Below are 12,937 nucleotides of genomic sequence, written 5' to 3'. Positions count from 1 at the left end.
TTTTTGTCTGCTCAACAAACCCATCTGAATTTAGTATTAAGTGAAGTAAGAGTGAACTCACACCAACACTGCAAAGACAAAGAAGTTCTCTGGCTAAACTCTTCTTTTGCTACCAACTCTAAATATAGTAACACCCTGTCTATTTTTAGCTTGTTAATAATTTTGTACCTGGTGGTGCTGCTGCCATTACAGTTAGAGCTGCCATCGACTTGGTGCCTATATAGTGACTCTTTACAAGGAAGCGGGCTAATTCCAAGACTGTGTCAAATGGCTGGCTTAACACCTTCTGGGCCCACTCACACACAAGACGGCAAGCAGAAGAGATAACTTCCTCGTCAATATTTTGAAGCTGCCCAGAAGGCTCAGCTCCTTCCAACTAAACAAAGGAAAATGGAAAAGTTAACTTTTAAAAGAAAGTTCAGAGAAATTAAATTGAAGCACATTCAAGATACATATTCTTAATTAGAAGATACAATCTGAATCCGTCCGGTCAAAGCAGTATGAGGTGACTGGTGTTGGCAGGCATACTAGAGCCTTGCAAATAAGAGGCCTGTGCCTGTGCCCACTGGTGCACAGCCATCAGCAGCACCGTGAATGTAACACTTAAGCATACACTGCGAGACACATACGAAGACTAACAGAGCTTTCGAATTTTTCTAAAAGCCTTTTCTCACATCACAAAAACAAACTATGCCATGAGCCATATTTTCTTTTCTGAAAACATTTATACTATACATGTTACTCTATAATTTAAATTTTCCTCTTGACAATGTGTATCATTTACGTATCTACAAATCAGTAACTTTAGATCTATCTTTTTTCCCTTAATTTCACGAGCTATGTTGATATAAGTCACATACACTAACAGTTTCCAGCCACTACTGAATTTTTTGGCTCATTTACTTTGTGAAAGGCACAGTTCCTGGTGCCTTGTTCTATTCCAATGAGACTATGCAATATGCATTTCCATGCTGGTAATAAGGTGCAATTTTACTTATTAAAAAGAAAAGGCAGAAATTCTTACCCCATCTCCAGTTTTGTGAAAATCAAGATTGGGCAGTGTTGGCATATGAACAAAAGCTTTTTTTCTTAGTCCACTGTAGCAATATGTAATAAATGGTTAAGGTCGAAAGTCTTCTAAATTAAACCAGCTGTTTACATAGCTAGCACTTGAAAAGAAAGTGTAAATGAAACATGGATAAAATCACCTGAGATAGGATCTACTTTCTGAGTTTTTCAGTAAGAGAAACCTTAATATTAGAAAACTCAGGACACTTCTACTCTTTAGAAACTGGAACAGTCTGTGTAGAATGTTACTGTCCTAAGTGAAACAAAATGATTCTCATCTGTTATAAGTTTTATGAATAACTGTTCCTAATAAGCTGTGCCAGCCACCAGTAACAAACAGGTCAGAAGGAAAGGAATATCCAGATGGAAACCTGGCAGGGAGAAGGGAAACTTTAGCCCAGGGCACTGGGACAAAAACAACTCTTCAGAGTGTCACAAGGGCTTTAACCTTTTCACTTCTCTTTTTCCACTGAAACACACTGGATTATCGCCTGTAACATGCCAAAGACACAACAAGACATTTTCATTTATACTCAGGTAACAAGACTAGGTCATGCAACAAGGAGTTAAAGAACACCTGAAGCCATTTTAGAAAAACAGTCTTTCCCCTCTCCTGGCTCATCTCCTCTACAGCAGAATTTTTATACTTTGAAAAAGGCCAACAGCTAAGCAGAGAGAAAGGATGTATTTCTAACATGATGCAGAGACCTTCGACTTTACAATCTTCTCCCAAGGGTTGAATGAACTTTCATAAATTCTTAATTTTCATTTGCTTACTTCTGTTTGCTCCTAAGTATTTCTCTATCACAAGAGGGACCTTTCCTATGCCCTAGATGTAATTTTAATACAGCCATTAAATGGTTAGATGAAAAATACTTTAAAGAGAACACTAATCTTCCAGTACAAGTTCCACAAGAAATTTTTTTGAATATTGCATGTTTTGTCAAGAAGATTCCTATGTTTCTAACATCAAGGAAGGAAAGAAGATAAGCTAACATTTTTCTCCATTTTTACTGATACGATTTACAATTACTGTACTATGGTTTGCCTCAGTAATTCTTATTAAAGAAAAAAAGATCAGACCATCAAGAACACATTGCAGTGACAGAGTAAGGTGAAATCTATCACAATCCTAATAACCACTATTTGTTATTTCCCTTGCAGTTTGGTAAGTATCTGGGAAAACTACATTTACAATTATTCTACCAAGTACTTTTGAGTTGTTTGTATTTGTTGGTTTGAATTTATTTCTAAATATAGTGCTAGCTGAACTACAACAACAGATGTTCTGTAATAAGTGAGAACTTCAAGAGACTACTAAGAACCATTCTCGTAAAGGATATTTAGATTTGCCTCTTGTGCCCAGTCGACGTGCCTTCATGTTTGGAAAGACATTTTTCATGATCTTTCCAAAGTCAGCAGCACTTAATGGATGGTAACCAAGATTGTCACAATAGCTCCTGCAAAAGAAGGAGGGACCAATTTAGAGAGCAGCAGAACTCAGAGTTACGTAAGCACAGTGCTGTTTCAGTCCAATGTGACCCCTATGACAAAGGGAATAAACACAGCTTCAAGTCATTCGCCACAATTTTCACTTGATGCATGATCATCATTCTTTAAAGACTAGCTCAGGTTTAGTTGGCTTGTTTCATCTTCAAGGTATACAGTATCACTGCTGTTAATAGCATTCAAGAAACTTGTTGGAAGAGATACCGGCACAAAGTTTTCCAACGACAACCCAACTGCGCACTCTGAGATGAGTATATTCAGACTCAACCAGAAGGCTATACATTTTCACATATATATCAAACTTACATACTGGAACAATTTCCGGTGTAAACATTATGTCAGACGTTAGAGGCAAAATTACTACATGGTTTAGAATAGAAACATGATATGATATATCAGAACTAAGAGAGGCCTTAGGGATCATCTATAGCAACACTCAAATTTCACCAATAAGGGAAAAAAATGAAGACACAGAGAAAGGTTCCAAAGGTCCAGTGTTCTCACCCCTACAGCTCCTATTACTGTCAGGAAAAAAGCACTTTGTATAAGGCAGTAACTTCAAGTGGGACCAGGGAACCAAGCCAAGTCTTAACTACTGCTGGAATCAGGTATTCTGTTTTTCACTAGAGCTTCCAGTCATAGGTAAAAGGCCAAGCCCAGTCCAGCAGCAGGAAAAGGCCACATTTTGCTCTAGCTACCAAGGCCTTCCTTGTAACTGCTGGCCTTTGGGAGAACCCCTATCTGAGAAATACCATAGAGGAAGTCAGAGGAATTCCAAAGTAATTCAGTCAAATCCCCTCACCTCACCCCCTATTTCAGCAGCAACCAGAGCAGCTTCTTGATGAAGAAGTCATGCAGTGGAGAGCCAAAGAGAGAGCTTTAGGATGAAGAAGGAAAACCCCTGCAATGCTTGGTGGGCAGGGTACAGTGGTAACCTGGACTCGAGTTCTTACAGACTGCTGAATATCTTGGCATATTCTCAAAGTGACCTGAACTCAAGGAGTCAAACTGGTAGAGTCTCAGGAGAAGGCAGGAACCCCTGGGAGCCTTAACACAGAGAACAGGGGTAGGTCTAAAGACAACAGTATTTCTCTTAATTGTGCCCTTCCTATCCCCACACCAAGTACCAGACACTTCTACTGGGGGTGGGGGTGAGGGGAAGGAGAGCAAATGCATTCCCAACAATGCTGAAGAGAAGGGAGACGGGAAAGGACTACTCTGTACAGAGAATTCCCTCTACAGGGAATATGAGATACATCATATTTAAATTGAGACTAAATGTGGTATTTCAAGTGGTTCAAGGGCCAAGGTTTAAAGTATAAAATAATGGAGTGTCTATTTTGGGGGGGGGCTGACAATTTAAATGAATTGCGTCAAATCAGAAATGTTGTTTCCTCCACCTAGAACGTTACTTTTCTTACCCTTCAAGACCCAGCTTAAATGATGATTTTGAACGGGTCTTCTGACTTCCCTACCCAAAGCAGTGCCCTCCTGCCACACCCTTACCATATTCCCTATCTGTGTACTTATTTCTCTTCTCATGACTTATAGCTATGTAACAGTCAATGTATTTGTTGTTTGTCTCCTCCATTAGTCTGTAAGCTCAGCCAGGGCAGTGACCGTATCTATCTGGTTCACCAAGGTATTCTCTGAACTAGAAACAAGACGAAAGAGTCACATTAAGCCCACCTGTCATGTTAAACTTTAATATGACATGTAATTTAAAATGATTTTAATTGTGACTTAATAAGTATGTTATGTTAAAAATGACAAAAAACCTTAAAGAAACACATAAAACAGAAAGAGCAAAAAAGAAAACACTGCTCACTGGTCCTAGGACAGCACTGGCAGATGGGCCTAAAGAAACTGCAACCAAGTAAAGAGAATCAAAGCAAGGAGTCTAATGAGAGATACAATATCCATTCTAGTCTCCCTCTGTGATTTAGCTTTTGACGCTTTTTCATATTAGTGTATCAAAGTTTTCTCCTTTGGCAGAAGGGGTAGGTGGAAAGGTGGCAAAATTAAGGATCAGGATGATCAACGCAAAATTTGCTTGTCACATAGGAGTAATCCTGAGTGTGATTTTAGAATGTGACCATCTAATTTCATCTGGTTTTTTATTCTTATTTATTCCACAAGAGAGGAATTCACCTTTTGGAAAAATGACCTTTTTTTTTTTTTCACAATGACCTTATTTTTAAAACACTCTTTAGTAGATAAATATAAAAAGTACTTTGCAGACATATAACTAACTTAAATTATACCTCCTGAATCAAATAGTAGGCAATGTTAAGAATAAACCTGCTTATGATTCAAAACTCTATGCTGTGACATCTTATGCATCAAAGAGAAAATAAGGAGAGCCTCAATTTTAAAGTAACACTAACAATACCTGAACAGGTCATCAATTTCCTTAATTCTGTGAAATCTCAGAACTGGAAATGAGTTCAGAAGTTGTATAATTCAACTTCCTGCCAAGTGTAGAATAATGGGTTACCTAATGTTTACACGTTCCTTGACGGGGAGGGCTCTGCACTGTGAAGGGGCCTATCCAATTTTCAGTGGTTCCAATTTTCCAAGAAAATGAATTTCATTATTACAACCTCTTCCCCACTGAGAAGTTCTAAGCAGTCAATGACTCTGTTTAATATAATCATTTATAGGCTGTCTATTCACATTTTTGAAACTATTGCTACATAACAAGCCATAGGTCATTCCAGGTCATGAGGAGACCTTGGTTATTTACATCGTGTTTTCCGACTTCATAACTTTAACTGCAGGCTGATCAAGCAAGACATGGTGTCAATTAACACCTAACTCAGCGTCAGATTATATTTATGCAAGATGCAAAACAGAGGAAGGAACAGAGGATATTTTGTTCACAGGATAACTAACACTCTAATGCCATTTTTAAAATGAGATTTTTTTTTTTTTGGTCTTACTCTTTTTTAAAAGTTTGCTACACAGACTTTGAAATTAAACCTAACATTCAACATGGCCATCAACATGCCACTCAAAGTCGTCAGCAGCAAGTCAGTCTTAACCGTTTACTCATACCATTTGTAAACAAACTGTACATTACGGTAAGGTAAAGGTAAAATTTTGTTTAAAAGTACAAAAATACAAACAGAATAAAAGACTAGTGGCAAAAGATAGTCATAGGATACATAACAATACATGAACTTTTTGGACTGTTTTGTATGTTACATCATTTAATCCCCCCAACAACCTTGAGGCAGGTTTTTTTTTTTCCCTCCACAGGGTTTTTACACTCCTTTCAAGACACTTAATTTCAAAACTACTATAAAGAAGCCCCTATTTTCTTGCAGAAGTAAAAATCCTCAACATTATTTATGTGAAAATGTTCACACATATTCCAGTAAATATAAAGTATATGTGTTATCCATAGTGTCTAAATGCCAGTTAATGATGGTGACTGTAGCCCTTGGAATACAACTAAGTTGCCTCACTGCAACAACGCATCACGACCTACAAAAAGACTGATGCAAAAGGTTATCCTTACAATATCATGTAGAAAATAAAGGAAAACAGCATTACATGTCTTTGAAATGTTATAAAGTCCAACTACTTTTATGTATAAGAATATGCTTTCAATTTGTGGTGTAATTCTCAGCTATGGACTCCTACAATTCAAGGCATGCTACTGTCTTAGTGTATGAGTTCAAGATCCATTTTTTAAACCCTTTGACCCTCTTCACCCATCTCTCCCACCCTCTACCACCATCTTCTGGTGATCAAAAATACATTATCTGTATCTATGAACTTGACATTTTTTAATATAAAATTTTAGTTTCAACATATGAGAGATCACACTATATAAGTCTTCCTCTGTCTGACTTATTTCACTTAGCATAATGCCCTCTAGGTACAAATGCTGCAAATGGAAAGATTTCATTCTCTTTAATGGCTGAATAATATTCCACTATATATATGCACCACAATTTCTTTAGCCATTCATCCACGATAGATACTTGGATAGTTTCCATAGCTTGGCTATTGTAATTTTGGGGGCATCTCCATACTGTTCTCCATAGCAGTTGCACCAGTTTACATTCCCATTCACAGCACAAAGTTTCAATTTTCTCTACATCCTCACCAACACTTGTAATTTGTGTTGTTTTCTATAATAGCTATTCTGACATGAGTAAAGTAACATATCTTTGTGGTTCTGATTTGCATTTCCCTGATGATTATTGATGTCCAACATTTTTTTATGTACCTGTTGGTCATCTTTATGTCTTCTTTGCAAACTGTCTAATCAGACCTTCCAGCCCATTTTTAAATCAGATTACTTTTTTTAAAATTATTGAGTTGTATGAGTCCTTTATACATTTTGGATATTAACTTGTCAGATATATGACTTGCAAATATTTTCTCCCATTTAGTAGCCTTGTCCTTTTATTTGGTTGATGATTTGCTTAGCTATACAGAAGCTGTTTAGTTTGATGCAGTCCTACTTGTTTAATTTTGCTTTTAAAAATTTTATTTTTGGTGTCAGATTAAAAAAAATCATCACCAAGACCTATGTCAAAGAGCTTGCTACCTATGTTTTCTTCTATGTGTTTTATTATTTCAAGTCTCATGTTCTAGTCTTTAATCCATTTTGAATTGATTTTTGTGCATGGTGTTAAGATACGGGTCCAGTTTCATTCTTTTGAATGTGGCTGTCCAGTTTTCCCCAACACCATTTACTGAAGAGACTGTCTGTACCCTCACTGTATAATCCTGACTCCTCCGTTGTAAATTAATTGACCATATATGTATGGGTTTATTTCTGGGTTCTCTATTCTGTTCCTTTCAACTATGTGTGTGTTTTTATGCCAACACCATACTGTTTCAATTACTACAGCTATGAAACAGAGTTTGCAGTCAGAGAGCGTTGATGATTCCAGGTTTGTTCTTTCTCAAGACTGCTTTGACTACTTGAGGTCTTCGGTGGTTTTATACAAATTTTAGGATTCTTTGTTCCATTTCCATGAAAAATGCTACTGGAATTTTCATAGGGACTGATTGAATCTGCAGGCTATTTTGGGTAGTATGGATATTTTAACAATATTAATTCTTTATGACCACAAAAAAATCTTTCCATTTATTTGTGTCTTCTTCAATTTCTTTCCTTGATGTCTTGTAGTTTCCAGTATACAGGTCTTAAACCTCTTTGGTTAAATTTATTCTGAGGTATTTTATTCTTTTTGACAGTATTGTAAATGGGACTGTTTTCTTAATTTTGCTTTCTGATAGTTTACTAGTATATAGAAATGCAAAAGATTTTTGTGTACTGATTTTTTATCCTGCAACATTACTGAATCCATTGATTAGTTCTAACAGTTTTTGTTGGGAGTCTTTAGGGTTTTCTATATGTAACATCATGTCACCTGCAAATAGTGATAGTTTTACTTTTTCTTTTCCAATATGGGTGCCTTTTATTTCTTTTTCTTGCCTAATTGCTCTGGCTAGGGCTCCCACTACTATGTGAATAAAAGTGGTATGAGTAGGCATCCTTGTCTTGTTCCTAATCTTAGAGGAAAAGCTTTCAGATTTTCAGTACTGAGTACGATGCTGGCTCTGGGCTTCTCATATACAGCCTCCAGTACGTTGAGGTACTTTCCCTCCATAGCTGCTTCGCTGAGTTTTTATCATAAATAGATGCTGAGTTTTGTTAAATGCTTTTTCTGCAGCTATTGAGATGATCATATGATTTTTATCTTTCATTTTGTTAAAGTGCTGTATCACAATAACTGATTTGTGAATGCTGAACCAGCCTTCCATCTGTAGAAGAAATCTCACTTCATCATGGTGTATGATCCTTTTAATGTATTGTTGAATTCAGTTTGCCAGTATTTTTTGAGAAGTTTTGCATCCATATTCATCAAGGATATTGGCCTGTAATTTTCTTTTCTAGTGGCAACCTTGTCTGTTTGGGTTCAGGGTAATGTTGGCCTCATAAACTGAGTTTGGAAGAATTTCCACCCCCTTTCTATTTTTTGGAAGGGTTTGAGAAGGATAGGTATTAATTCTTCTCTGAATGTCTGGTAGAATTCGCCAGTGAACCTGCCTGGTCCTGGACTTCTGTTTGTTGGGAGGTTTTTCATTACTGATTCCAACTCCTTTCTAGTAATCAGTCAGTTCAGATTTTTCTATTTCTTCGTGATTCAGTCTTGGTAGGGTATATTAGGAATTTATCCATTTCTTCTAGGTTGTTCAACTTGTTGGCATGTAACTGTAGTCTTTTATGAACCTCTGTATTTCTGAGCTATCAGTTGTACTATCTCCTCTTCATTTCTCATGTTACTTGAGTCCTCTCTTTTTGTCTTGGATCTAGCTAATGGTTTTTCAATTTTGTCTTTTCAAAGAACCAGCTCTTACTTTCTTTAATCTCTGATATTTCCTTCCTTCTACTAACTTTGGGCTTTGGTTCTTTTTCTAGTTCCTTGAGGTGTAAAGTAAGGTTGTTTATTTGAGACTTCTCTTGTTTCTTAAAGGAAGGCATTTATCACCATGAACTTTCTTCTCAGAACTTCTTTTACTGTATTCCATAAATTTGGTTATATTCCCATTTTCATTTGTCTCAAAGTATTTTTTGATTTCTCTTTTGATCTCTTCTTTGATCCATTGGTTGTTCAAGCAGCATGTTGCTTAATTTCCACCTATTTGTGAATTTTACAGTTTTCTTCATATAACTGATTTCTAGATTCATACCACTGTGGTTGAAAAAGATACCTGATATGATTTCAATTCTCTTCAATTTACTAAGACTTGTTTTGTGGCCTTACATATGATTTATCCTGGAGAATGTTCCATGTGCTCCTGAAAAGAATGTATTCTGTTGTTTTTGAATGGACTGTTTTTAATGTATCTGTTAAGTCCATTTGGTTTAATGTGTCTTTTAAGGTTGATGTTTCCCTACTTATTTTCTGTCTGGATAATCTATCCATTGATATAAGCGGGGCATTCTGGTCTCCTTGACGGAATGTTAGTCCATCTGATGCTGTCCCAGAAGTCCCTTAAACTATTTGGATTTTTTTCCACTTGCTGCTCTGATTGGATGACGTCTGCTGCCTTATCTTCAGGTTCACGGATCTTTTCTTCTGCTTCATCTAGTCTGTTGTTGAACCCTGCTAGTGTACCTTTCAGTTCAGTAATTGTTCTTCAGCTCTGTGACTTCTGTCTGGTACTTTCACGTATTTTCCATCTCTTTGTTAAAGCTCTGACTGTGTACATACATCCTTCTTCCCAGTTTATGTTTATTTTATGACCATTACTTTGCACTCTTTATCAAGTAAATTACTTATCTCAGCTTCACTGTTACTTGGCTAAGGTTTTATCTTGTTCTTTCATTTGGAACATATTCCTTTGTTTCTTCCTTTTGCTTCACTGTGTTGGTTTCTATGCAGAAAATGAAACCACCACGTCTCCCAAGCTTGAAGGAGTGTAGGAGATGAAACTTGTTCAACCCTGTCCTAGGTCTTGGTTGTCCCTTAAACTTCTGTGCTTGTCAAAGCAGTCTATTTTTAATAGTTCTCAGTAGTTAAGTATGTACCAAGACCTGTCAGTGTCCCAAAAGGGAGGATCTCGGTACCTAAAATCAGGCTGACTGGAAGCCAGACCCGCAGGCAGCAGCTTTTAAAAGTATGCAAGTATATACAGTCCTGTGGGACTGCAAGCATAAGCCCTGCTGGCCACCAGAGCCAAGCAATCTGGAGGTGTCCCCTGGGCAGTTGCAAAACTCAGGGCTCCTGACGCGTGTATCCACTCTTCTCTGTCAGATACCAGAAATGGAACAAGGCAGAGGGAAAAAGCCAAGACTGCATCCATTCCTTGAGTATAGCTTTGTAGGTCACTAGACATATGCCAAAACAGAAGGCTGCCCCTTAGGCCAAAGCTTGAGGAAAGCAAAGAGGCCTCCCTCACAGAAAAACTTGGGGTGTGCCCCAGTCTGCTGTCAGTGCAGTGCCTTGGGGATGATACTTAGCCAAAAACTGTCTTTCCAATTGCCACATTCCTTTCGAATGATGCAGGAATTCAAGGTCCCCTGGCCACCAGAGCCAGTTGATCTAGGGGTACCTCTTGGGCAGCAGTCACAAAAACCAGAGCACCGGATGTGTGTAACGCTCTTCTTGGGAACACACTGGCACTCAGGAGTGTGGCAGAGGGAGAGAAGGAAGATAGCACCAGCCCTCTGAGGTCTTCCAAAAGGATTACAATCAGTCCCTAAATGCATGCTTAACTAGAAGCCTGCCCCTCAGGCTAGGCTGCAGCCATGACAGTTGGCTAACAGGCCTCCATCACAGGAAAAACAAGTTCTTGGATCTGTGACGCTTGCTGTGCCATGTAGGTGGTAGCTGTTTAAGAACTCTTTTGCTGTGGGTTATAATCCTGTGGGACCCATGAGTGTAAGTCCCACTGGCACCAGTCCCACACTATGCACAGATGTCCTCTGCAGCAGCCACAAAAATCAGCGTGCCAGAAAAGGGTGTAAGTTCCTTTCTGAGTGACTCTGTTTCTTACAGTTCCGTTAGATCAGGAAGATAAGCTCCCCCGGCCTCCAGAGCTAGACAATTAAGAGGTGTCTCCTGGCTGAGAGTTGCAAAAATCAGGACACTAGACGCATGTAATAGCTCCCTTCTGGGAGAGATGGTATTCCGGAGCACAGCAAAGGGAGAGTGCAAAGACGGCACCCGCCAGTCTCTGTCCCTGGAGTGTTCCAGATAGCTCCTAGGTGTGTCTTAAACTGGCTGGCTGCCCCTCAGGCTGATGCTTCAATACAAGCATGTGATTCTCCTTTACTTAATTCTGGGCAAGACAGGCTGCTTCTGAGCTGGGCTCTGGGGCAAGTGAGTCCAACTGTGTCAGCCCTTCAAGAGCCATTTGTTAGAAACTTACAGTCTTGTGGGTCTTAGGATGTGAGCCCACTGGTTTTCAAAATTAGATGTCTTGGGGGCCTGTCTCTCAGATACAGGTCTTAAAACTTGGGGTGCCTGATGTGGGGCTTGAACCTTTTGATCCTCATGAGAACCTCCAGGATTCCAGTTCCCTCCTGATTGTGGGTTGCCATGCCATCGGTAAGGTTTACAATGAGACTGTGCCTGAGCCTCTCCTACCCGCTTCCATGTGCTTTTCTTCCTGTCTGCCTGAGGTGTAGTCTTCATTCAGCCAGCCTTTAGGTTTTTTAAAGAGTTCCATATGTAGCTGTAGACTCAGTGCGTCCATGGGAGTTCAACATCTTCCTGAACCTTGAACTGTTTTCCCCAGGTATTTTTTTATTATACACATTTTATAGATAAGAAATTTGCATAGAGAGGTAAATCTGGAAAGAATTTCATCATCCATCCTAATCCACTCCTCTTACAGATGAGAAACTTTTATTACTAATTAGTGACTGTAAGCAAACTGAATGCCTGAAAAACAATCAAGATTAGATCATTAATTTTTCCTAATATTTATAAAGAGAAGAATTTATTAAAAATTATTAATTTCTATTAAAATCCCTTTTCTTACCAAGACCTACACTTTTGTTAATATTCATGTATCATAGATGACAATAAAAGATACAGGATTTTAGGAAGGTCCCAAAGACATGGCAGAATTATAGTCTCTTACAAGTATTAAGCAAATAATACATTTGCTGAGTAATACATAAATGAGGTGAAAGTAATATGGTCAAACATCTAGTCAGCTTAAGCCTTGGAAAATATAACACTTGTTGAAATCCTCCAGTAATCTTAAGGTGCAATTAGATCGAGACTCCAGAGAGAAAACCTCCTGAAAGGGCCTGATCTTGATTATAAACAGATTTGATTCTTCTTATTGTTCCATGTTCTGGGCAGAACAATGACACACAGCTGAGTCCGAGCCATGGCTAAAGTCCACCAGACTCTGGCGTCTGGCAGGAACACTCAGAGAACACCGCAGAAGTACACAGTGTAATGTGCATGATAGTTTGGTGTCCCAGAGAACAGCACAGCTGGAAAAGCACTGCATTAAGCCTGTTAGTTAGTTATATACCTTCTAGTCTGGGCCCTGAACAGAAAGTAAGAATTGTTCGTAGTACTATTAAGCCAAGCTTAGTCTAAGATCAAATATCACTTTGAAATTCAGGTGATAAATTTTATTTTTATGGTAAGTAACTATGTAATAAACAATATATCTGAAAGATTACTTTGAAGTCAACAAAATGAATTTAAAGAAGAGTTACACTATCATGGATACACAAATAAATGATTACGTATGACCTTACTAACCAGATCTTTTCTTCCAACTTGCCTTCCCTTTTTTATGGGATTATTACCTAAAGTGACTTTGGGTAATAACCCCACAAAATAGATTCAGTCATGCTGAA

The 12,937-nt window shown here is 38.2% G+C and overlaps 1 protein-coding gene across 2 annotated transcripts in view; it reads right to left on the bottom strand.

The window, feature by feature from the left end:
- The window catches only part of RFX7 (regulatory factor X7), a 121,317-nt gene that overhangs the window by 10,449 nt on the left and 97,931 nt on the right, over positions 1–12,937 (bottom strand). For both annotated transcript variants that reach the window (XM_006210956.4, XM_015245009.3), the window contains exons 6-8: positions 2,412–2,528; positions 1,025–1,109; positions 169–376 (exon numbers count right to left, since the gene is read on the bottom strand). In XM_006210956.4, the coding sequence (XP_006211018.1) occupies positions 169–376; positions 1,025–1,109; positions 2,412–2,528 (410 nt within the window). The remainder of the gene's footprint in view (positions 1–168; positions 377–1,024; positions 1,110–2,411; positions 2,529–12,937) is intronic.

Source organism: Vicugna pacos, chromosome 6 (assembly GCF_048564905.1).
Source record: "Vicugna pacos chromosome 6, VicPac4, whole genome shotgun sequence".
Lineage (NCBI taxonomy): Eukaryota > Metazoa > Chordata > Mammalia > Artiodactyla > Camelidae > Vicugna > Vicugna pacos.
Note: the sequence above shows the minus strand (reverse complement) of the source record. Positions and strands in the feature narration are given on the sequence as shown.